Source organism: Puntigrus tetrazona, chromosome 1, assembly GCF_018831695.1.
Source record: "Puntigrus tetrazona isolate hp1 chromosome 1, ASM1883169v1, whole genome shotgun sequence".
In the NCBI taxonomy this organism is placed as follows: Eukaryota; Metazoa; Chordata; class Actinopteri; order Cypriniformes; family Cyprinidae; genus Puntigrus; species Puntigrus tetrazona.
In genome coordinates, this window is record NC_056699.1 from 15,272,353 (window position 1) to 15,299,672 (window position 27,320).

At 36.8% G+C, this 27,320-nt stretch overlaps 1 protein-coding gene across 5 annotated transcripts in view; it reads left to right on the forward strand.

The window, feature by feature from the left end:
* bnc2 (basonuclin 2) overlaps positions 1–27,320 on the forward strand; it is a 136,966-nt gene that overhangs the window by 93,750 nt on the left and 15,896 nt on the right. For 4 of the 5 annotated variants that reach the window (XM_043237424.1, XM_043237461.1, XM_043237433.1 and 1 more), the window contains exon 4: positions 2,531–2,766. In XM_043237424.1, the coding sequence (XP_043093359.1) occupies positions 2,531–2,766 (236 nt within the window). Of the gene's footprint in view, positions 1–2,530; positions 2,767–3,097; positions 3,325–27,320 lie in introns of those variants that run through there. The other variant, XM_043237450.1, reaches the window with a different exon arrangement.

A 27,320-nucleotide genomic window follows, 5' to 3' on the forward strand; every position in this document is an offset into this window, starting at 1 on the left:
AACCAGCTTGATCTCATTGCTCCATTGCTCAGTACATACGTATTTGTATGCAACATTTGCAACAGTTTTTGTACGTTTATACAGATTCTACTACAATATGAATGTACAGCATTTAAAAAAAAACAATATTACATACAGTGTCGGAGAAAGTTACTTTTAAAAGTAATGCATTACGATATTGCGTTGCTCCCTAAAAAAGTAACTAATTACGTTGCTTAGTCACTTTTTTGCACAAACTAATGCATTACGGTACTTTTGCGTTAATGAATTAGTGAATTAATTCACATTTAGTGTAGAACTACACCGCATTCGCACACAACACCAGAGCTCTCCCGATTTCTCCCAACACGGGGACAGGATACTTGTCAGTTAATAAATGGGAAAACTGTGGAAAAAATTACTTAAAAAAATAACTCAGACATTTTATTGTAAATTAGAAGGCAATGTGTTACTTTAGTAGTTACTTAATTAAAAAATGAAAAAGTAATTTTATTATGTAACTCGCGTTACTTGTAAAGCCTTAGCCCCAACATTGATCATTAGGTGCCATAGAATGGAAAACTGTATTTAATCTTGTGCGTGCAAAAGGTTGTGATGGTACAGTCAGGATCACTAATATGTACGCCCCCAAGATTAGCATATACCCATTCATGTTCTAGGTCAGCCAAAATCACCAAAAGTTCTGCAGGTACCATAAAGAGTGTAAAACAAGTGAGGACAATAAAGAAAATGGCAGATTATGAAAATTATTAAATAAATAGTTATTATGTTCCAAGCTGTGCAGGGGATTTGAAGTGCAGGGATGGGTTGGTGTCTGTATTTAGAAAGATTCGCAAAACAAATATTGCGTTCTAATAAAATAGAACTTCTTGCTAGCGGAAGCCTTTTACATTACAGTACATAAGATTTCACTTACCACATAAACAGAGTAAGAGAGATTACTGAGCATGATGAAGAACGATTAACACTGACAAGCATTTGATAATGTAAAATGTGTGGTAAGTACTGCTGCTGTAGTTTACACCGAACACGTGCGACCGCAAATCTCGAAAGCGAAAGTAAAAAGCGATGGTGCATTTGAAAGCAGTTTCAATGCCCTGCAAAATAATAGCGGTTCCTTGATTTATATACAGTATTACCTAACGATAAAACTGCAAGAGAAAGTTTTGTGTGTCCTACTGAAATGAGCTGCAATGCATATGACCCTTCCAAATAAAGTAACATTTCATTCTAGTGACAAATCCTATAGACATTGTGTAGATATAATGAATGCATTCTATGGCACCTTTAACATGTGGTAAGGACTTGTAGATTCAATTGAAAAATAGTACAGTGTCACAAGCAATGAAATGAAAGCTATGCAAGCTAGTCAACTCTCGATTCTTCATTTGGTGGTCTTGCTAGCTAGTAATGTTTTCGTGTTGGGGGAGGGGTGGGTGGGTTCACGGGTTTAACCCCATCTGCCTTTATCTGTCCTTTTATCTGGTCTCCTTCTTTCTCCTCTGAGCCCAGTGAAGTTATTACTTCTCATAAAACTGCCTCTTTAGCCAGTCGATATGCTGCGACTCGCAAATCCATCTTTATTCCCCCTCATTTTTCTCTGCATGCTTCTTTGTCTTTATTCGAGTGGCTTTTAATTCACTAATAACTGTCTTTTAACTTATTTCATTATACTGAAAATAAAAAGCATAGAAAGGTCAAAAAGTAGCTTAAGTCCCGGTGAAAACATCAAATGAAAGGAGATGACAGTCAAAAGCATAGAGTTAAGTAAGAAAAGAGAGAGGGAGAAACAGACAGTTGGTTTCATAGAGAGACAAAAGAAAACACCTGTTGGGTTGGGATGAAAGGAAAAGAGACAGGCCTAAAGGGACCATCACAGGGGCCCTTCGCCTAGTTTTAATTTCACTGTGAACTGTCAGCCGCTATCCTTCCTCCCTTCCTCTTCTTCTCACTCTTCTCTGCCATAGAGTTCTCATTTAGTCTGTAGTGTTGGCAGCCATTCTGACAAGTAGTTCTTCATTTTTTATTATGTTCGTGTCTAGCGGGGTCTGTTGTCAGGCAAAGACCTAGTCAGCACAAAAATCGGTCTTGGACGAAGAGGGAAAAAAACAGGTGTCGTACAGAGTCAGAGAGCGAGAGTTCAGAGAAGAAAGAAAAATATCATATTGATGCCACTCTCATTTCTTCATAGAAGTGTCATTATCTAAGCGTGCCTTTCATTCACACAGAATATCTGTAAAATGAAGAGCATTCATAGTTCAAAAATTAAAGACAATGCACCACATTTATCCTACGTGTCCTATTTTTCAACTGGAATCTGATTGGTTGTCTTATTACAACCATATTGTGTTGCGAACGCATAATTTAAAAGGAGTGATGGTAATGACTCAGTACACATAGTACACAAGAAGAAGTGATACAGTGTAATGCAAAATGTGACAACGTATTCTGTGACACAAGCCTTCTAGTGAAAGGACACAAGAATTTAAGCAATAATAATAATTGTGTGTTGTTGTTTTTGTGATTATAGCTCTAGACAAGCTGAGCACACAGCATCTCTACCACCCGACACAGGTGGAGATTGTACAGTCCAATGTGGTGTTTGACATTAGCAGTCTGATGCTGTATGGGACTCAGGCAGTACCTGTGAGGTTGAAGATCCTGCTGGACCGTCTGTTCAGTGTTCTCAAACAGGAAGAAGTTCTGCACATCCTCCATGGCCTGGGCTGGACCCTGAGAGACTATGTTAGAGGCTACATATTACAGGTAAATTAAAAACTAAAAAGAACAAGCAAAACAAAACAAACACGCAAAGCAAACAAACAAACGAAACTCAAAATTAGGAAGATAACATAATTAATATAGACTTAGAATTTTTACATGTAATATATAATAAAATAGGCATACCTAAACAAAGCTATGCGTAAAATAACACAGAACAATGTATTTTATCTCTGTAAATTTAACAAAAACAATAACTAAAATGAATACAGAGGGAGAAAAGAATGATAAGAAAACTTTCATGACTGCAGCCAATAGCAGACTATAGAACCACCATGATGCTTTCCCTCCCTCTCACTCCTTTAATTGGAATCAGACACATTTCTTAATCAAAGGTACAGGGCTTTTGGGTTTGCAACAAAACCAAAGTGTTCCTGTATGAATTAGTTAAGAGCAACTGAACATGTGCTTGTGGTTAGCCTTGTGTGTCCAACGCCAATAGCAGAGCGAGGTGGATGGCTTTGGTTTGGAGACCATGCCTAAGTGGAACAGCATGCTGAGCTCCAAGGCGGTTTTGAGGCCTTGTACGAGGAAATGGCTTCTGTGAGTAAATCTCTCCCTCTCCCACACTTTTTCTCTCATCATTTGACTGGAAGGAATTGTGAAAGGCTGCAGTTTTTTTTTACAGTTCTACAGTCATTTGTTGTGTGCGCAATGTCTGTTTGTGTTTCTCATTGCTCTATCCCTGATGGCTTATCGGAAAATCCCCCAGACATTAAATATGACATGGCAAAAAAACTGACCACTGTATCTGATGTAGTCTGAAATCTGAGAATTAAATAATGTCTCTTTGCACAGTCCAGAATTTTTGTGGGTTTGCAGTCAAGTAAGGACACTCGGTTGTCGTGTATACTTCATAATATTGTTCCAGATGTTTGGTAGTAGGTGTAAAACTTTAGCCATTCTCGGCTCTTAGCATTGAATTTAGTATCACTGTTGAAAATAATTCAATTTGTATGTGATACTACTCTAATATAATTAGGGTTCATTAAGTACTGCCCCTAGTCTATAAAAGATTGCTGAAATGATAGCTTTTGAATCTTGGCCTCCACCCCATCTACCTAAATTATTACATTACTAAAAATTGCATAAAGTAAATAGTGCTTTTAAAAACAAAGTTCTGCCTTTGACCGGATAAAATTTCTCCTTGTTTGTTCCTTTCAAACCTATTCTTTACAAAATGCAGGTAAGAGGTTTGATTCAGGACTAACAGGACTCTTCTCTTCTCTTCTCTTCTCTTCTCTTCTCTTCTCTTCTCTTCTCTTCTCTTCTCTTCTCTTCTCTTCTCTTCTCTTCTCATGCTGTCTGTTCCTCTTTTTTTCCACTTGTTTTCTTGTTATTTACCTGCTAGCTCTCCTCTGTCTGTCAGTCTAGAGGCTGAGTGTTGAGCACTGTTAATCAGAGTCTTGACACATGATGTCACAACCCACGGAAGGTGCCAGCAGGAGCATGTGCGCAAGAATCTTAATTCTAAACTCATAAATATTTCATGAAATAAAAAAAAAAAAAGACAAGAAAGAGGTGTGGAAGAGAGAAAGAATAAGAATGTGAAAAGACACAAAGTGATTGTTTATGTATGCATGCGTACAGTGCGTTTGAGTGTACTTTTAAGACGCATTAATAATGGATCAGATAGCATTTATTATGATTTTGTCTTTTAATGTTATAAAAACTTTTTTAATAAAAATTAAATGCATGTTTTGGTTAATTTGTCACACGTTTGGATGTAAAATTACACACAAAAGATCATTTTAAAGCTATTATTGTGTTATTGTATTGTTGTGTAATGAGAAAGTATTAAGTAGACATTGCAATTAGAAGCTTTAAAAAATATTTTGTTTTATTGAACAAAAACGTATTACACATAAATGTTTAGGCTACAATGACCTAACAAAGTATGCAACATAAAAGATCTTTGAGAAACAGTAAAAATTACCAACAGAAAGTCATAAAGGTTTAAATGTTAACAATATTAGGGTAACAACATTTTTGGTGAACTATAATAAATATTTTCACACTTTCATTTTAAATGAAAGCGTACTCTAAATAATAAACTAAAGCTACCAGCAGGTGGTGGTAAAAGTCATTCTTTCATGCGAATGAATGAACACTATTCATTCAAAACGCGGATTCATTCAGAAACGGAAATGCGCACTAATTTTGCTAAGGCTTTAAAGTACTAGCATAGCCAGGAAAGTTAGTAGTCAATAAACCCTGACCTTACAGAATAGACTGGGCTGATGTGTAAAACTATACTCAGGCTTACCATTTGACCAGAAAACGATAAATATAACTATATAATATAAAAATATAAATATAAAAATATAACTACATGCGATGGCTTGAGAAAAGAAAGCATCATTTTAATTAATGCATACAGAAAATAATACTGGAGAAAGTCACAATTTTTATTGTCATTTTAAAAAGATTTTTATAATTGGCAAAGATTGTGTAACATTTTACATAGCCTAATCGTTTTCGCAATGCATGAGGTAAATAAAAAGCTATACAATAATATAACAAAAATACTGTCCGTAATAATATGAATTACCTGACACCAAACACTGCTCAAACCCTGTTACAGTACAAACTAACACTGTTACTTTAATTTAACATACTTGGTTAATATATAACTGATGATAATAGTGCGTTACCTCCAGGATAATTATTGTAGCTCAAAGCTCCCCTCTGTTAGTGAAATTATCAGTACATGATTGCCCTGGCAACATATTATTGTCAAGGTTTTTTTTTTACATTATACTAGCAGAACAGCTCCAGTCATATTTCTCCAGTCTATATATATATACACACACACACACACACACATTTAAACTTGTGATAGATTTTAGGTTAGAATTACATTTATAGAGTTTTTGCTTCAGATACAGGTCTGGGAACGTGGACAGTAACTGTGTTAAAATATTTTAATCTTTTTCATAACTAATTAATAAGTGAACCCATTAAACTGACAGCTGAATGATTTGTAGGATAATGTAAATGACAGTGTTAATGTATTTGATCTAGATCTGCTATGCTACTGCTGTTGCTGCTGATGTGTCAGGGCAAGTACATAGACTTTGTTTCGTTCAAACGGCTGATTCATTCAGGAATTAAGTAAACGGCTCTCTTTATGAATGGCATATATATATTTTTTTAAATATGTGCTATATTTAAATATATATTTTTTTTCATATATGTACATGGCTGTTATTTCGCCATGTTACACAGATCTGAGGTGACACATTAGCAGTCAGCTGTAGATGGTTGGTTTTGCGTATTTTGTGTCTGGCGTTCACATATGTACAGTGTCAAAATGGCAGTGTGATGTGTTTTGTTCTCTGTTGAGTCAGAGTGTTCCTGGGTCATTGTTAAACTCTGTGGTTTATTAATAATCCCCCTCTGCTTTTTCATTCTCAATTTTCTTCCATCTGCTGTCGAGCTGTCTCCTAGATAACATACCTGTCACCACTAATAAGTCAACAATGCTTTCTCTCTGAAGTCAAACCCATTGCTTGTCATACTTTTCTCCGGTGCAGTTATCAACTGCTAAGAACACACACACACACACACACATACGCACACATAAAATTATTCTTTCCTTGATGCAGAATCTTGATGCACTACTGAACTACACACAGATATACTACCATTGTACATTTCCTCTCTTTTTCTCTCTTCTTTTTGTTCTCTCAAACCAAAATGTTTCTGCTCTTAACAGTTTATTGAACATCTTGAGATATGTTAGGCCAGTTAGGGGGAAATGTATATATAATTGTACATAGGAATATGCTTTGCTTACCTTTCTATTTTATCTATACAACAAGCAAGCAAGCAAAAAACAGTGAATCTACTTCTATATTCATGGCAATAAAAGATAACATTTTTTTTTACACAAAAAAATCTTTACACAGTTTCACACACACAAGAAAAAAAAATCAAACACGACCATTTATTTTTGTAAAACAGAAATCTACTTTAAATTAAACAAAAAAATCTATATTAAATTTTGATTGTGTAAGGTTGCGTTGATAAGTGTTAATTATAAGAACAATACTACAATATAACTACAATACATACATACACAACATTTTAAATGTGTTCACCTTGGTATTGAAGAACGTTCAGCACTATCTTTATATAATGTACATTTTTAATTAGATTAATTTGTGGCTATAATTATAATTTATTTTAGTACTTATTTATATACTTTAAATATGTACTCAAATAATATGTATTATTATACACTGTACCGTAACCCAATGCAAGATTAATGTAAAAACTGAAGTCTAAATGATCCATACAGTAAATATGATCAGTAGAGAATACTTTTGGAGCGTACTCTCAAATGGGAGTAGAAGAGCACACGTGCATGTTTGAGCGTTTGCTGGCTGCCAAAGTCTTGCATGCTGGATTCACATGCTCCTTTGTTCTGTTGCTTTTGTTCTGATCTGTTGTCCGAGTCTTGACTGCTAAAAACTCTGTGCTCTTCTTGGGGCCTTCAGAAGAGGGCTTATGTGTGTGCGTGTGCATCTTTCTAGACATCTCCTGTTAGTATGTGGGGTGATGTGTGAAAAATGGACAAGAAGCCTTAGAGTGCCAGCACACTCCCTCTTTCTAGTCCCTTGCCAGCACCCTCTTCTTTCCCTTCTCCTCTCCCAGCTGTAAGATGTAAGCTGGAACACCAGCCTGACAGAAATGGAGACCAGATGCCTGTTTTTCTCCGCTGTCACTTGGCCATTCCCCAACAGATGGAATTCCGATCAGTCTGGGCTGTCTCTTGTTCTTTTGGAAAGAGGGAGTGAGGAGGAGGAGTACGGAAAGTGGAGGAAGGGGCCATGGCAGCCAACTTGTGGATTCGCCCCAGGCTAAGCGACATTCCCAGTAATGTTCTTGTCCTTGTAGAACATTCGGCTTCCGCTGGCTTCCTTTAGCTCTTTTATGAGAAGCAGTTTCTCCGACTCTGACATAGATTCTAGGAGAGCCAGATGGAACTGCTAAGCTAAGCAAACTCCCTTCTTGCCCCGTCCTCTTCTCTCCACTTTCCTTCAGCGCTGAAACCCCCCACAGTATTCATTTACCCAGCCTCCCCCTTTTCTCCCTCAGGGACAGACCAGGGTGTCCACACAATGAGCCTATTTTATTCAAATAAACCTGACATCTGGGTGCAGTATGCTTGGCCCATCTTGCATAGCGCAAAGGAATTTGTAGGGGGCACAACCCATCGTGCTTCAGTGAGGCACAATATGCTCCCTTCCTGATACATTTAATGAAGGATGTCCTCTAGCCAAAAGACATGATTTGATTAAGAGAGGAGGTAACAGACCCCAGAAAACAGCAACCACAAGCTGCCTGACAGTCATTACACAGACAAAAACACATCACACAGTAGCCCTTCAGTGCCATGAGCACATGTGCTAAGAAGGACACAGTCAAAATCTCTGCAAACAGCATCACAGGCTGTTCGAGGCAGAGCTTTGTTACTTTGTTACAGATATATATATATATACCACAATAATAGTGTTATTTTAAAAATTGCTATAGATAACTGACATTTAGTTAATTGCGCATGCAATTTGCAATGCGTAAGATGAACATGAGTCAAACCAACAGAACTTTGCTTTCAAAGTCATGAATTTTTATAGATTTTCAGTCAGTCAAACCTCTCAGTCTCACTCATTTTTTCTTGCTCTACAATTCGCCTCACTCGACTCCTAATCACTCCTGAGAAACTTCCATTTTAGGTAGTCTAGCTCTGTTCAGAAATTTTGGAATTGATCCTTAACCAAACCTTTTATGCACTACATGCCTCCTGACATCCCCTCCCAGTTTCGTGCTATGTCCCATCCCTTTACCTCCATCTCCTCCTCAGACTCCCACCGTCATCTAACCTGCTCTTTGTTATCGCTGGCTAATGCTTCGTCCACCAGCTCTGTGGAGCCACAGTGTTTCTGAAGGTGGAATTCTTGCATATGGTTATGATTTCAGTACGTCAAGCTGGATTTGAGTTTTAAGGCATATGCTTTGCTCAGGGCTAGCCAAGTCAGCTTCAGGCACATCAAAGGTTCACTGCACTGAATCAAGGTGATTTCACCAACCCAATCTCCCCTTCAACCCCCTGCCTGAAGCATCTTCCCACCCATCCAAATATGTGGCCAGCTGCAGCGGAGCTCACACATCAGTTATCACAATTGTCTTTATTTTTCTTTTGTCTTATCACAGCTACACATGGTTGACGTATTTCTTTTCTTTTGTACTGTGTAATACTGTATTCGCAACGGTTTGGTTTCTTCCTTTCGTGTTTACTGTTAATGTTTTTCAACATCTCTCTGCCAATTACTTTCAATCTTGCAGAGGAATTTACATAGGAGCTTATGAAAGAAGTCCTTTATGTTTTGAATAATATTATGGCAAAGATGATTGTAACGTAAGGCAATTTTTTTTTGGTTTTTGGTATTTTGTGTGTACAGTTCTTGGATTTGTGTGTAAAGTTTTGACCAGAAGAAAAAAAAAAGTGGCACAATTTTGGAAATGTGTATAAGCAGTTGGAAAAAAAGTCAGCTTTATGCCATTTTATCTGAGTTTAATGCAGTGCAGTATGTGTTCACAGTTGAACATTGAACACATTTCTTTTGGTGCCAAAAGTGGATGTTTTTGCAGCTAGGGGGTTACATTCAGGTTACAATGCATAAAAGAATTTGGAAGTAATGCTTCTTATATTGAATATGCACATCGCTCCATTCTGCCTTATCCATGATAGTTTGCATAAGTCCACATTTATTCAGGGAGACTACTTGAAACAGGAAGCAGAAAGAAGTATTAGAAGATCAGAGAAGAAACAGACCTTACATTTGCTCCACTGTGGGAAAGAGAAAACATTAGGGATCAGAGTTCAGAATGTGTTATCAATGTGATAATTCAATTTAATTAAAGCGGAGCATCAACACATTTGATGAATATCTATGGGCTTCTCAATTTTGTCATTTGCTTACACAGAAATCTTTTACATTTCGGAAACCTGAACCACACACCAAATCAGCAAAACCATACACTTATTCTTAGGATTTGACTGTTTGCCAAACACAACAAAGTTCTCTATGTAACACTCAAAAATCTAACAGGAATTAATATTAATATAAATATTATGCCAAATTTGTTTGCAAATGCTTTTTTTTGAGATTTAGTGATATTTTAAATGAGGAGAGAAGGAAGGCATTTTTTCCTTTTGTATGTGCAATTCTTGGATCTGTGTATGAAGTAAAAAAAAAAAATGCAGAGTTTTGAAAATGTGTGATAGCAGCTAAAAAAAACTGTAATCCGAAAGACTCATTTCATCATTCTAGAAGATTGAAAGATTTGCTTTTGAGATGAAAAGACTGTACAATTTTTTACATTCTTCGGGAGCCATCCCACTTCAGTAGTCATTATTTGTATACTTGTGTGTAAATTTATCGGTAAATAGTTTGTGTTTGTAGTTTGTACCTTTAAGGAGGTTAACATGCAGGTTCATACATGGTCAAGTCCAGGCATATCCCTACGGAGGGTGTGTGTCAAAGTTTGGGAGAGCACTGGTCCCTATCAGCATCACACAGTCAGGCTTTGGATCTGGCCTTCATTAGTAAGCCCTGAGTCTGAGCAGTGCCTTCTGGACCCCTGTCATTGATCCTCTATGGTAGCAGTGAGCTCATTCAGGTCACGTCACAGTCCCCTCTGCTCTATGGAGCAGCATTTCATATCATGTCAGTGACAGCTGCATCTCTCTTTCCATTCACCCAGCGCACCATATTTTTCTTCTTTTTTCTTTCTCTTTTTGTTTTCACATCCCTGCTAAAAAAGTCTAGCATAAATCAGCATGGATTCCAAATGTATTTGTTTTCTTACTTTATTAAACATTTTATTACAATTAATTTTCAATATCGTTCTTAACCTACAAATACACGCTAAGAAACAGTACATGTACCACATAAACAAGTGTCATGGACTTTCTGTGATAATACCAGCACTCAAAAAACAACAAACAGCACACCAGCATACCAAGCTGATCCCAGCATGCAAAACATACCTTATGATGGTCTACAAGCACACCTGCTTACCGTGCTGGGGACCAGCAAACCAGCAACAAGCACGTTTTTCAGCAGGGATGTCACTACCTTATTCTTTCACTAGATTTTTACCCTTTACTTTGCAGTATCACACTTGAAAACACATGTTGTTATGAAAAGGAAATGGCTCTCTCTACCCCGGTATTAGGTCTAATGTAGTTCAGTTATGCATATTTTTTGGTATCATTATAACTCAATATTTACACAGCAAAGTGCATATTTCCTTACTTCATAAATTCTGTCTGATAAAGAGAAATTATTTTCATGAGTCTGCTGACAGTAAATCCACTAAGTGAAAGTAATGGCACGACTTCATGGTTTCTTCCTTTCCAACCTTGGGGGACTCTCTCTGCAGCCGTCAACCATGTCTCATCAATACAGAGCTCAAGCTATCACAATAAAGTGTTTTTATCTATAGCTCGGCCACTCTCACTGAAAGGCTTTGTATTTGAAATTAGACACTCTAAGCTTGTCTGAACAAGTACATTAATGTGTTTGTGGCCTGCTTCTGTTTACAGTAAAGTACGGTTGACTTCCCTTCAGGGAAGTGTTTTATGATGTCACTTGCTGGTAGATGCTATAATATGAAGTCAGTATAAATGACAGAGAGCCATAAATGAACACAAAAGTTTGGTGGCAGCAGTATAGCATTCATTCTTCTGTGGAACACAGAAGACGATATTTAGACAAATGTTTTGGTTAAAATAATTTTTTTTTATTAAAGGGGTCATATGAAGCTATTTTAAAGGTCATTATTTTGTGTATTTGGTGTAACAGAATATGTTGACAAACATTAACCCTTAAAGAACTGGAACAGTTTTGGGCACCTAACACACCTGCTGCACCTGTTATCTAGTTATCTAGATGCAATTCTCATTCCCTGAGGGGGAATTGGGATCTCGATTTAAAAGACCAATCAATTTTGTGTATAAACTAAACTGAACAATGCACATTGGCATGCAATAATTTCATCTAGCTGCTGCTTATTATGGCCACTATATAAAACTATTGGATGACACTGAGTAAGCGGGCCCTTTCAAATTATGCTGCAGAATCCACATCCTTCCTTGTGGAGAACTCAAATGAAGAGCATAATAAGTGCACGTATCTGGTCCATAGAGGTAAATGGTGCAGCAAGTGAGACACCAAGGAGTTCCTTCAGTTTTGTTGGCTAATTGAGAGAAGTACACAAGACGGCAGTGACTCCATGTGAAGGCTATAAAACCTAGCAAACATCCTTGGTGTCACCCAGCTTGCACGTCTACAGATACCTGTAAGCGAGGTGCCATAGCCAACATCCAAGCAGAAGCAACACTTCTTGTTGAGTGTTCTCTCCTGGATTGATGTGCCAAGACAACGGTATATATTATCCAGATGGTCAACCTCTGCTTGGAGACAGCATTTCCCTTCTGCTGGCCTCTGTAACAGATGAATAGCTGCTCTGAGGTCCTAAAGCTCTGTGTTCGGTCAATGTATAGATTTAAAGCGTAAATGGGTCAGAGCAAAGCTAGGGCTAGATCTGCCTCCTCCAAGGGCAATGCATCCCTCAGGAAACTGATGATCAGGTTGTGCTTTCCCAAAGAATAACCATCTTCAGGATTGTGATGTGCAGCAATTGCAGCAACATATACTTTTAGGGTGGAAATAGACAGCCTTTGCTCCAACTTCTCCTGGAGGAAGGAAAGCACTACTCTGATTGGGTATAGCCGGGGTCTTCCCAGTCAGAAGAGCACCATTCAACGAACTGACTCCATTTAAAGATATAGGAATGCCTTGTAGAGGGTGCTTTTGCTGAAGTGGTGGTATCTACCATGGCCTAGTGTAGGTCACCTAGGACATCCATATTCCATCTAGGGACCACACATAGAGATTTTACAGATCTGGACACTGGTGCCAGAGGGGGCCCCATCTCTGAGAAAGCAGATCTTTCCTCAGAGCAATGCACCAAAGAGGGACTGTTGCGAGTGGCAGAAAGCAGGTCCGGTGTGACCAATAAGGTGCAACTAGCAGGACCTGCTCCTCGTCCTCCCTGACTTTGCACAGTGTCTGAACAAGTAGGCTCACTGGCAAGGCAAGGAACGTTTATTCATATAGCACATTTCATACACAGTGGTAAGTCAAAGTGCTTCACATAAAAGTAAAATAGTCATTTAATAATCATAATGACACAAGGAATTAAAAAAAAATTATCAATAAAACAAGGAATAAAAAATTAACATTATCAAGTGTTGTTAAAACTCTTATGTACTAAGTGAAAAAAGGAAAAAAAAAACCTTCCAAAACAATTCCACTACTTAACTCCCTACTTTGACCATCATAAAACTAACAAATAGAACTCAGAGGTCATACTTTCAACTGATTTACCAACATACTTGCCTATCTTTGCCCACATTCACTTTACCATCACAGCACTTAATTTAGCCTTCTGTTTAAATGCTCTAAAAAGTCATTTGAAATTATTATTTTATTAACTATTTTTTATGTATAAACAATTTCTATTTCTAATACATACACAAAATACAGTGCAATTAGCAATCTATGTATGACCTGTCCTTTCTAGAATTATGATATGAAATGATACAGTGTCAAACACAGCACTAAGTAGTACCAGCACTGATATTTTGCCAACATCAGAATTAAAGTGAATATCACCTATTATTTTAATGAGTGCTCTCTCTGTGCTGTGATGCGTGCAGAACCAGATTCAAAATTGTCCAGGTATCCATTTGAGTTCAAGTAGTTGTTAACTAATTAAAAACTACATTTTCAATAATCTTACTTGTGAAATGAAGCTTTAATATTGGTCTATAGTTGCTCAATATGGTGTTATCAAAATTGCTCTTTTTAGGAGGGGCTTAACAACTGCAGTGAAGCATTCACCACTTCTAAGAGATCTGCTTCTAAACACTTTTGAAAAAAAAAAGACATGGGAAGTGTGTAAAGATAGCAGGTGTATGATTTAAGGTGTATGCTGCACTATTTCTTTCAAAATTTAGCAATTAATTGCTTCAAAAACATATATAATTACAGGTGCATCTCAATAAATTATAATGTCATGGAAAAGTTTCTTTATTTCAGTAATTCAACTCAACTCAAACTGACTGAAGTAGTTTAAGCCTTTTTAATTTTTTTAATTTTGATTATTTTGGCTCACATTTAACAAAAGCCCACCATTTCATTATTTTCAACAAACAACATTTTTAGTGAGTTGTTGGCCTTCTGGAAAGTTGGCCATCTGCATATTTTTGGTCTCTTGTTTCTCATTGTCCTCTTGACAATACCAGGTCTGGTGAGTTTGCTGGGCAGTCAAGCACACCAACACCATGGTCATTTAATCAACTTTTGGTGCTTTGGGGAGTGTGGGCAGGTGCCAAATCCTGCTGGAAAATTAAACCAGTATCTTTTCAAAAGAAGGTTAGTAGAAGGAAGCTTGCAACACTCCAAAAGTTCTTGGTAAACGGGTGAGGAACAGACTGAGGAAAATTACAATTGGACTTGGGCTATGAGCTTCTCCACCCTTCCTCCAGACTCTAGGAACTTGGTTTCAAATGAAATACAAAACTTGCTCTCATCTGAAAAGATGGCCACTGGGCAACAGTTTGGTTCTTCTGTTTGGACCATTTTGAAGGACCAAAAAACCTTTTCAGGGGTTTTGAGTTGATTAGCTGATTGGCATGTCACCATATTCTAATTTGTTGAGATTTGTTGAGAATTGGTGGGTTCTTGTTAAAATCAGTCTGTGTGCACTGAATTTGTTTAATACACAGGTTTTACAATTTGATTAGAATTACTGGAATAAATATGCATTATTGCTCTGAACTGCTGTTGATTTTCTCCAAGGTGATTTCTGTCAGCCAGTCTTCTTACTGAGTTTTTCAGGAGCAATATCATCAATAACATTCTTAACTTTTAAGTTAAAGGAATTAAAGAGAAGATCAACAGAGTCTGTTCTGTGCTCTTCATACAGCTTCTTCAGGAGCTTATGCATAGCTGAAAGAATAATCACAATAACAGAAGACAATCATGGACTGTGAGAACTTCTCTTTCAAGCCAGAATTTCCTTGTCTAACATGTTATGTGGCTATAACAGTCTCTATATAGGTGTTTGTGCCTTCTATAAAGTCAGCATTGTTCTCCCAGGCTGTTTTGTACTGGTGAATGAGACAGTGTGTCAGCTGTCATCAGTGTTTTGCAAGATGTAATGTGATGGTGTGGTGTGGTTTCTTTTTGATGGAAGGTCCCTCGGTGGCCTGTCCTTCTCTGCAAAGCAGGGTATGAATTTACCTAATTGGTTTACCATTCCGAGGAAGCTGCAAACTTCACTGGCTCTTTCATCTTCAGCACAGCTCTAGTCTTGTCTGGATCAGGTCTCACTCCTCTCTCTAAAATTTTATGACCCATAAACTTGACCTCCTGTCTGTCCAACTCACACTTCTACAAATTAAGTGTGATGCCAACTTTTTCAATCCTGGCTAATACTAATAGTTTCTTGTCATGCCTATGCATCATACTGAAAAGAAATCTTACAAATGGGGTTTTAAATGTTGTATATTTGGCTGATTGGTCTGACAGTGGAATCTGCAAGAAACCTATGTTTGCATCAAATTTACTGATGATTTTGCTCTACAGAAGGCAAATTATACTTCCCCCTACATACAACCTCATTTAGTTTAGTGAGGTCCACACAGATATGTACTTTCTTATTCTTTTAGGGCATAGGTACCGAGCCAGAGCACCAGTCACTCAACTCCTCAACCTTTGTTATGACTTCTCCATGCGCTCTAACTGCTTTTTGACCTTTTCCAACAGGGGAAGTGAAACTCTTCTAGGAGTGTCTGGGAGAATGGAATCACATTTGGGTTGAGCTTGGTGGTGCAGGGGTGGTGTCATACCTAGGCCTTGACACAACTTTTCCACATCCACACTGTCCAGCCGAGCTACAAGATTGTACTGATTGTTGATCGACCTAGAAGGGCAGATCTTTAACCACATACACCTTTTCTTGGAAAATGAGCTTACCTTTGCTATGTGACTCATTGGACATCCCAATTACAGAGAGTGGACTGACACCTGGTTCCAGTAATGGCTTGTCAGCATTTTTTAGCATGAATGGCACATTTGTTATCTGAGTGTAAACTCTGGGATTACTGTAATGTCAGTTCCTGTGTCAATATTTTTATTTATTTATAGTTTCTAATGAACAGCTCCACAGCCCAAGCATCCTATCCTAACTCTACTAAAAACCAGGGCTCTAATGATTCATTGCGCTCATCTGCTTAATAGCATGCACTGTTTTGTTCTTGCTGTAGTGCCCTTTTTCCAAACACGTGGAATGAAGCATCTTTATAAAAAAAGGTTGTGAAAATCAAGAATCAAAGTCATCTCCATAAAGCTCGTCAGCCGATGGAAGCATAAAGTGGTTGATAGCTACATTAATTTTGGACTTGATAAAACACAGTGGACAAACATCAGCAGACATAGAGAACAAACTATATTATAGCTGAAATATATATTTTAACTACTTTTTAGGGTAAAAGTATCTTATACAGTTATATTAATGTACATGAATTTGAAGCAAATTCTGTTCAAATAGAGGTGTACTGCTGTTGTACAGTATAGTATAAAAATAATATGAAAATGGTAATTTTATTGACCTCTGTAAAGACCAGAAAATGTATCTGTAAAGTGACACTTTAACTTCAATTCTGTCTTATTATATATTAATTGTGTATTTCAGCTTGTTTTACTGGCCATTTAAACAATAAAATCTCTACTAGTACCTTTCCACCAGCAAGTACAGAATGCTAGAGTCAGTGCTATTGCTGGTTCAGAGTTAGTTCAACTGGCCAGCCTTCTAAGAACTGGTGTGCTATTGATGTTCATGGTTGGTTCAGGTTTGTTCAAATTGAAGCAACATCAGCATCCAAACACAGCTAATCCAACGTGTTCGTGTTTAGGTGTTGTTTTAAACGTGGCGGCCAATAGTGTTTTGCTGGTCATAGTAACCCCGCCCCCAGCCCTTTACTCAAGCACTTCTTACTTCTAGCCCAGCAGTGTTTAGGTGCTATGTATGAACCACTTTTTCTGGTGCTGGTGCTTCGTATGTTGAAAAACAAAGAACCATCTGAAACTAGGCTCTGGCTCCAAACTGGCACTCAAAATGTGTTGATGGAAAAGGCGTATAAGAAACACCTGGGGTAAGATAGCTGACTGCTCATTTATATAATATTACAGATGTAGAAAATCTGGGCTCAATCCCCTGGTGGTAATAGTGTAAGTGATAACTCTTAAGCAGCTTAGTTATGCCAACAATTAATCAGTTTCTAGTAATTGTGAAGGCAAATTGGAATCAATTCATTCAGATTTGCAGGATGAATGTGCAAAATGAGCCATGAAGCAGAATACTCAATTATTATTTCTCTCTCTCTCTGTCTTTTTTTCTGTTTCACTGCCTCACTGTTTGGAGTAGATAATTGAGCCTCCATTATGGGCCGCCTCAACATGGTGCTTGCTTGATTGTTAGTGAATTGTTTAGAAGGCTAAAGCCAGTTAATGCTCTGCTGCTCATGAGAGCTAGGTCTATGCAAATAGTGGACCAATGTATGTATGAAAAAGCACAGAGAAGTGCCTCATTGGTCGCAAATGAAAGGTTGGGGTATTAAGTAAATATTGACCATGAAAGAAGGTACTTATGATAATTATAATTTTACACAAAGGATTTGGAAGAAGGATGCTTGCCATACCACTGTTTCGTTGTATATAGTAATTGCTCTGCAGTAAAGCCATTCAATCCAGTTAAATTTCTGTTGATGATATTCATTTGTTTTATGTATGCGATAATTATGAGTGAAACATCACGTCGTCATTGTATATCTAATAGTGCCACCTTCAGGGAAAAAAAATATGCATTGAGCATATTGAGTCATTTAAATATAGCTGTGCAGGAAAAAGTACTTAGGGTGTTTAGCAACCTTATACACTTTTTATTATTATTATTATTATTATTATTATAATCATAGGGTGGCAGTAGAGAATGATGTCCAGTGTCGCTAAAGACTCAAGGTACGAATGCATTTAAGGGTTAATACAAAACCATTAAAAATCCACATCAAGTCAATTAACCTCCTAGGATATTGATCTGATCAGATAAGTAGCAGAGCGGGTTGTTAATCTGTTTCAGCTGTTTTGGTGTTAATGAAATTAACAACAGGTGCACTAGATGGGCAACAATAGCAAGTTTCCATCCTGCTGTTAATTTGTTTTGTTATTGACAAACATAATATGCGTAAAAAAGAAAAAAAATCTAAATTTGTTAAATATATTAAGTATTATTAACCTAAAATATTTTCCAATTTAGACTATTTCCATTCATATTTATATTAATATAATAATTAATACATACATATATACTTATATTATAATGATATGTTATAAGAATTAATATTTTGTTATATATTATTTGGAACTCAATACCTATTCACAAAAATTTCCAACAAACTGTTTAAAATTTGCAAATGTAACCCAGAAAAGTAATTTATTATTTACATTTTTTTGTAGTTCATTAAACTGAATGGGCAAATTGCTGTGTGGGCGCATAATAATATATAAATAATAATAATAATCACAAAAATCACACAACAATATTAGCACATTTGAATTATTTCAGCAGCACTGCTCTTATCAAAATGATCTTCAAGACATTATGCCAGGCTGTGCTCCATCTCCTCTGAGGAATGCACTTCCCCTCACATGATTTAGAGATTAAAGCAAAAATGTCCACTGCTTGGCCCCTAGTGGCACTCTGCTCATTAGTGGTAAACCAAAGTCGCGTGTCAGGACAGGGCCACGGGTCAGGCTGCACATGCAGGAACTGAGCGGAGGGAGCATGTTGTGTGCCTGCCACTAACAAAGTGTTAATGTGTGAAAGTGCTAATGTTATCTGTTAACAGATCATCAACAAGAGGACCTGAAACTGAGCTAAACTTACTGCTAACATTCCCACAAAAACGAATCCTTGAATGCGGGAGACTAAGCTATTATGCTTTTAGTTTACTCTGCTTTAGGTATAGATTCTCATCATAACAGCTAGTTGAGTAACGATGCAAAAAAGTGCCACTAGAGACAGAAGGGGAGCGTCCTTACAGTGAAAGAGTGTGTGAATGCTGTATTCAGCCCATAGAGGGCCTCTTACAGGCTCAAATGTACTTTTTGTGAGTCATATTTCTGAGCTTGTGTGTGAGAACATTCTGCTCAGCTGTAATAGTGTAATTTATCCTTTGCATACATAGGAAAAAAAAATCATATATCAATATTTTAATGAAATATAGGATATTATTATAGAAATCTGACCAGTTACTGCTCACTTTATTACATTTTATTTTTCAACAATCTGTCCCAGCAGCACATTCATACGCAAGTCAGACACAGTGTGTACATAACATTGTGTTTATTGGGAAAACCAGTTTGTGGATTTTTTACACACATATTACATAAAGCAAAATGTTAGATCAAATCATTTTGTTATATTTGTTTATATCGAAGTTTAGAATCATCATTATGCAAGTTTGGTATGAAATGTCCTGAAAGCTACAAACTGATTGGTTAATTTAAAAAAAATACATTTCATTGCCATGCAAAAATCCCACTGAGCTTGCCTTTTCATGTCATATTATTATTATCATTTTTTTAAATAAAGACATAGGATATAGAACATATGAATAACATTTTCAAAAATGATATTTTTCTATTCTTAAACTCTAAACAATGTGATGACATAAAAAATATTAACTTCTCAAGAGGATATGATGTGGCAGAGGTTGTGCAGGAACTTAGAGATCTCTCTTTCCTAGATCTTCTTCATCACACACAATATCAACTTTAGAGATATGTTCATCTTATCTCCACTGACGTAGTCTAAACAGACAGAGACTAAATAAATGCACATCCAAAATAAAACAGATAACTATACAGGTAATTATATTATCTTAATGCACAACAACGTCTGTTTATTGAAAGCACACTGCAGTTATGTAGTCTGTCACTTTAAATGCTCGGTCTCTTTAAAGCAGGATGGATTCTGATTGCCGGTGTTTTATCAGCTGGGAAAAGAAATGTTCTGAAATTCCAATGATATTGTTCCTCTGCTCCATTATCATTATAGCTGTGGCGCAGACTTTACTATTCTTTCAAGAATGATTTGTAAAACTAGACCATTATTGTTATGGTTATCGTATAATGTGCCTTTATTTAATGGGCCTTTCACAAGGTCAATACACTGTGCCATTTGGTGTAATCTTTATGGAACAGTAGAATTGAATACGAAAGCAGTGTTACAACCCTTCCCTGTCTGGTCATCCATTATATCTTTGGTGAAAGTTTGGAGGAAAAAAAGCTTCCCAGCTATTTTCAGCTTTCCATGTTTTCACTGGTGTATGGTAGGAGGCGCTATTATGCATCTTATGAAAAAGTGTTAAAAGCCCGGATCAAAACAAGATAAAGAAGAAGCAGAAACAAGTGCTTGCGTATGTAAGCAGATGCATATGTAAGATAATGTGAGCATCAACCGTTAAACAGCATTTAAATCATGGAGCAGTCTATCCCATTTACGTTTAGTTCACCGTTCTAAATCTGATCCAGACTATTTTCTCAGTTGTTTGTTCAAAATGTACCTTTTTTATGAATCTTTGCTATGTACAGCTATTCATGCAACAAAATGATCTGGGCCATTGAACTTTTATAAAACAAAAATATTAAAAAAAGCTCTTTAATATGTAGACTGGTAGCATGTAACATGTCATATGAGATGATGCAAGTGTGTCAAGTGTGAGACTGAATCATTTTTAATATTTTACATAAAACAGGTGACATTCTCAGATAGGAAAAACATATCAGTGTTCACATCTCTGAGCTGCTAAAAGGCAAATAATTTTTTTATATTTTTGTAATATATAATTAAATGAATGTATTTGTTTATTTGTTTATTATATTTGTTGTGCCTTTACATTATAAATACATTATTAAGAGTGTAAATCAGAATTAAAAAATTCTGGTTATGGTTCTGATTCAGGGTCATCATATCAAAATAAAACTAAACCTGATGTACTAAAATACCTCAACGTAAAAAAAACGGCACCAGAAATCAAAAACATAATGACATACAAAATATAAAAAAAACAAACAAACAACAAGAACATACAACAAAATGACTGAACCCTCAACTAAATTAATCATGAAAGCAGAAAATGTAAAAATGCAGTGTATTTTTAATAATTACGAAAGCTAAAGTTATGTCAATGAATTAATGAAACCATTAGTATTTTACAGAGGGGAGAACATGCTATCACATTCACATATTGCACACGTGACAGGACGGGAATCTGGAAATGAGAATGGGAGGGATGATGAAGGCGATAAAGAGAATGAGATGTGCCGTTGTACGTTGCATTGACTGTTTCTCTCTGATCTTTTATTATGGGAGATAAGAGGAGGACTTTGGTGCGTGTGCAGTGCTTAGGGGAGCTCCCTTTGGGTGACAATCTATGATGAGAGACAGCTCTACACTGCTTCTCGCCAGGGTGTTTCCGGCTGGCTCCAATTAACCTTGCCCCAAGGAGCTTTGCACGCTAATTAGAGGCGAGAAATATGTCTCTGATTCAAAATGCCACAGAGACACAGATGCACTGTTATCCTGACAGACAGACCAAGGTGTGAGAGAGACCTCCTCTATTGTGACTGGGAGCATTCAATCTTCAACTCAGCTGGTGACAGTTAGCAGCTCTGACATCCTGATGATCACACTGTCTTTCTCACTTCCAGCTATATGGATGACATACTTATCAAATGAGTGCGCGGCTAACTGCACGTTAAAGTATGGCTTTGATAGCCAATCAACAGAGGTGGACAGTGCATTTACCTGAGTACCCTTTTCAGCATCAATACCATAAAGTAAGAAAAACAAATATCATACTATCGATTTCCTTGAAGTAGAAAGTCTTTACTATGTAGCAGCTTTTTTGCTTCTCTAAAATGTGATTTTTTTTGACAGGTTACATGAAGTGATTTCCAAGTATTTATTGAATACTGACCATTTGCAAATATATAGCTCTAAATTAAATTCAATGAAATGTGCCAGGCTCACACTACAGGATTTTTAGCCCTATTTACCACATCTGTCAGTCTTTGCGAAGACATTAGCTTTATTGCATTAGGGAGGACTATATCATAATTACTATACCATTTTTTCAAAAATATGTAGTGGAAATAATTTAGTCCACAGAATCTCTTGTGTCAGTAAAGTTTTAAAAATGTATTGGCATACTGGGTATTGTGAAAAGCACATGACTAATTGAGGGAAGTGTAAGGGTCACGTATGGAGTGGGCAAGATGTTCTAATAGCACTCCCATGTCTTTACTTTTTCAGACTCACATTTTAGTCGGAAGCATTTGTGATCTCTTTTTTGTTTTACATGCTGTTAGTGAGGGCAGCAGCTGATACAAACATGTTGTGGGAGTTGTACAGCAAACAGCCATTTGTACCTGCCTTTGACCAGGGGGACTCTTGAAAGGGAAACAAGGGAGAGGCGGAGAGAGAATGACTTGTGCTTAATAGCTCTTGAGTACAGTGGCTGCAGCTCAGTGATGTAGTGTGTCAACTCCCTCCGGATGTGGGCACTCCCCTTTCTGCACCTTGGCATGACTTTTCACTTTGATTGTCAGGAAAGGCTACGTGCTTCAGTGACTCCATATCCCCAAAACCCCTGGGACAACAGAAACTGTGGTAGCTGAGTGCAGTGCAAATGATTATAGAGGGTGCTCCAGTAGCCTACACCAATAAAAAACATTGTGACTGTGTCACATATATAAAATCGGTCACATGCTGTTTTTTTAATTCTTCGATGTATTTCTTCAGTCTTTAATTATTTCGTTATTATTTATGTATTTTATGACTTTTAGTATTTCGTATTCATTAATTTATTTAGCAGCATACACCATCTACTCTTTTGTCCTAGAAAACATGAAATAGGAAATAGGCATGTGAAGAAGTCTGTATAGTTACATATATGTTCTTTGTTTAAAAGTGCTTTATAAATGAATAAATGAAAGAAATATGTCCTTAAAAGTGCCTATGAGGATATTTGCATAAAATAACGTGGCCACCACTGGACGATAAAACTTGATTCACCTTTTAGATAAGGTTAACGGAGGTTGATTGGAACAAAACTCAGTAGGCCTATGACCCTAAAGGTCTGTAAGAAATTTGAAGCCAATCCAACACCTCCAACCTGCTCCAATAGTTACATAGATGTGTGTTAGACGTAGCCACTTTATATCATCTTTTAGATTAGGAATTATTTTCTGTAAAATTAGACCATTTTTAGCACTTTACTCCAATACACATGGGAAGGGCACTCTTTAGAATTTTTGTATCAATATGCTAGTCTTAAGGTTATCTATAAGCCAGTGTGCTCCAAAACAGTAACAAAATTAGCATTTAGAAGATACAAGCATTCAAGGCGTGCAGTCGCTTCAGCCAAAATGGATCAAAGGGTTTTTTTGACGTCACCTCGTACTTCAGCTTCTCGATATGTTCAGCCATGTCTCTTTCTGTTTTAGTTGAAATTGCGTCAACACATAGAATAACGATACATGTTTCAAGGCACTTCAGGGGACCTTTAAGCACCTTCTCAAAACAGTTCTGAAGGTTTTTGTTTATGCTTGTTAACAGACACCAGTGTTTCCCACAGGCTTGCAAATGCAAATTCATTCTCTGCCAGCAAGAGGCACTTTTGGAGCAGGAGATGTAGCGGTTTCCCAGTAACGGTTGTAAATCAAATAAACACTGCATTCACAAATGTTACTTTAATGGGCGTTACAGTAAAGAGAAAATGAAAATGAATTAGAAATTTTTTTTGAAGACTGTTCGTTCTTTTCGAAAATACATTCATAGAAAAACACCCATGCCGCATTTTGATTTTGGAAGGTGCAGTACTCATGTTTATTCAACACAGCCTTAGTAGAAGCCTTTTGGGAAATTTATTTGAGGCGGTCAGGTGGTCTGAAGTGCTGGTCTAAGGCCATTCTGAAATCTATGTCTGATACTAAAACATATCCATGATAGAGAATATGTTAATGAAATGGTTAAAATATAATATTGATACTTATTAAATATGCTCTTATCTCTCTTTCTCTCTCTCTTCTTTTTATATGTGTATATATTTTTCAGGCTTCACTGTAATCATAACGGAAGAATGCTTGTTAATATAGTTAAACTTAGACAAAATGATATAACAGTGATAAATAAATCCAAAAGCAAAACCTGTGGAAAAAAGTACTATATTAGTAACTATAATATAACAACAGGAGTTGTTTTGTTTTGCACTAACTTAAATGTGCAGTGTCTAATCTGCCCCAAACTTAACGTTTGTTCAGAGTCCTGGCATGAAGACATCTACATGATATATATACAATATACAGTTATAGTTATAGAGCCACCTGTTGGCAAAACGAAATATAATGGTTTACACTAAGACATACACCGTCCAATCTAATAGTAATAGCGCCACCAGGTGGCAGCAGGAAGTTTGGAACATCTAAATGCATATTGCCCACCACTCACCACTGTCCTAAAGCCAGCCAGTGGCAGTAAGCCCAGGGGCTAGTCCCCTTCAACTCTGCTTGTAGCTTTAATTCTCCTTCTTCTTCTTCTTCAAAATGAATTGCATTTTTAAAGTGCTTAAACATGCTCACAGGTGACACTCTTATGGTCCTCTGGCAGCACACTGAAAAATGTATTCAAGTGTTTAAAGCTAGAAACATGCTAAAATATCTTACGAAGTGCTAAAGCATGCTATTGATGCAATGAAACAAGAAGTTGATGTAACTCAGGCAAGTTTTTTTAAGAATATGCTTTATTTATAATACAGAGTGCTCGAGGTAAAGGGTGAAATAAAGATGGAAGATGTTTTTAGCTGATTCTTTAAGATGACTAAGAACTGCTTGGATTGAGTTGGGCAGGTCATTCCACCAGGAGGAAACATTTAATTTATTGATGATAAAGCATAGTAATTTAATCCATTTAATGATTTTTTTGTAACGGTGACAACCCCAGAAATCTGGTCTTTCACCTGCTTGTTGGGGTTGAACGATTGCGTTTCTGTGCTGGCAGTTACAACTTATAGACAGAAAGACAGACATATGCAGCAATTCATGATGTTAATTATGTTTATTTTTAGAGGAAGTGATTACAGTTTAATAATGACTGGAAGCAAAAGTAGATAGTGCAGTTTCTAGACCTATGTCTTCCCAAAATCCCAATGCAACTTCTTGTTGTTCCTTTGATCCCTACCCACACAGCACTGGTGGTAATATTCATCCTTCCAGAGATAGCTAAATTACTGACATAAACCAAGATCCATGTTTAATGGGCCTGTTTGGCTAAACCCCTGCCCCTTCCACATTATTTCGATTTATTCTGAAATGCATTTGTTTGTGTATGTCAGCAGTAAATATTGCTGCTGGTGACAGTCACTATAGCTGTGTTTGCTCTGGGACTGTGGGATCTATCTCGAGAGGCCTGCAGACAGGAATAGCTCAAGAGATGCTGCTGAAGCAGACAAGGGAATGGAAAAGCCACCTCTGAGCTAATGGTCTTGCATCTTCCTGGCAGCATGTCAATAATGGCTCTTATCACATTAGGCAAAGAGTCCATTAGCTTATTCTCTTCTCCTGCATGGGCTGTGGCAGCGTCAGTTTGTATATAACCTCTCTAATGGTTTGTGTGTGTGTGTGTGTGTGTGTGTGTATTTGAAATAGAGAGAGTGCTATAGATTCTTAAGCCACCAAATGTAAAACACTTGGCTTACCTCACAGTCAAATTAGGATCAGAGAGGGGATATAAATTTGTTTTGTTTGACTTACAACCAAAAAGGCATAGATTTTGTCTAAAGCAAGAAGAAAGAACAACACATACATATCTTCTCTTCATGTTTTTGTCTGTTCTCATTCCAGCTGAGCTAATCTTTTGAAGGTTGCTCTTTGAATTATTTTCAATAACAATGATATAAAAGCTTTCGAGTAAGAGGTGTAAGCATTACTCTAAATGATAAAAGTAATGTAAAACACATCCCAGTATCACACTGATACAATACACGACAGCCAAGAAGCAAATTGTGAGCATATGTTAGAACTTTTTCAGGCATTACCAAGCAATCAGTGGAGTGAAAGAAAGAAGATATGATATAAAAGAATATATATTAAAAAAAAGAACACGGTTGCACTGTTGCACCAAAGACCCTCAGACAGGACATTTCTCATGCACTCCCACTGTTTTCCCTAAAGAACTCCATGTCCACCTAACATCTGCTTCCCAGATCAGCAAATCCATTCCATTCCCTCTCAGAGGGAGATCACAGAAATCCTCTTCAATTAATTGGAACAGATTCTTTTCCCTCAGTCCCTCTGCACCTGAGTGTTGCCCCGTTTCAACACTGATTTGTATTACAGTCAAAATGACAGTGATGCAGATTAGTCAAATTTTAACACAGATTCATTCCTATGACAAAACCACAATTTCCAATTAGTACTGATAATTGTTTAAACTCACATTCCAAACACAAAGATATACATGCATATGCACTCACTTTTATATTCTTGGCCGTGACTGTATATATACAAAAACATCGTCATATGAGCCTCAAAAAAAAAAAAAAAAATAAAAAAAAAAATATAGAAAATATAAAAATATAAAATATAGAAACTGAAATGTTTGAAAGGAACTGTATTCTGGCTACTCCGATCATTTATTATGAGCTTGTTTCCTGTACCAACTTCTATTAGGTAGATATATAGTATATATATATATATATATATATATATATATATATATATATATATATATATATATATATATATATATATATATATACATTTTCAAACATCAGAAAATTTAAAATCCTCACAATTCTTGTGTATACATGGGATATATATTTTTGTCCTGTGTTCTGCACAGAGACAATGCAAGGCAATGCAATTAGAGTAGACCTGTTACAAATTATAGAAAATGTGAATGTTTACAGTGGGCCATGTGTGCACATGTATAATAGGCAACACTTCATTTGGATGCTGAAGTCAGCGAGATCTTCAGCTTAGCCAGTGTGTACCAATTTTCACAGCGATCATGAGCAGTCATTTATGATCACCGTTGAGCCAGAAAGTTTGAATGTGTTCTTCTTCCACATTTACTTCATATGTCCTATCCAGCAATGGTAGATAAATGATATGTGTCACTTTTACGTATGCACTTTTATGCACAACTGAACTCTGTTGTTTGCTATAACAATCACACAACATTACATGTCCACATTAGCCCTTCTAAGAATAGAGGGCCCTATGATAATCATTAGGCACTATTTGACCAATGAGAGTTACACAAGACTCTTGTGA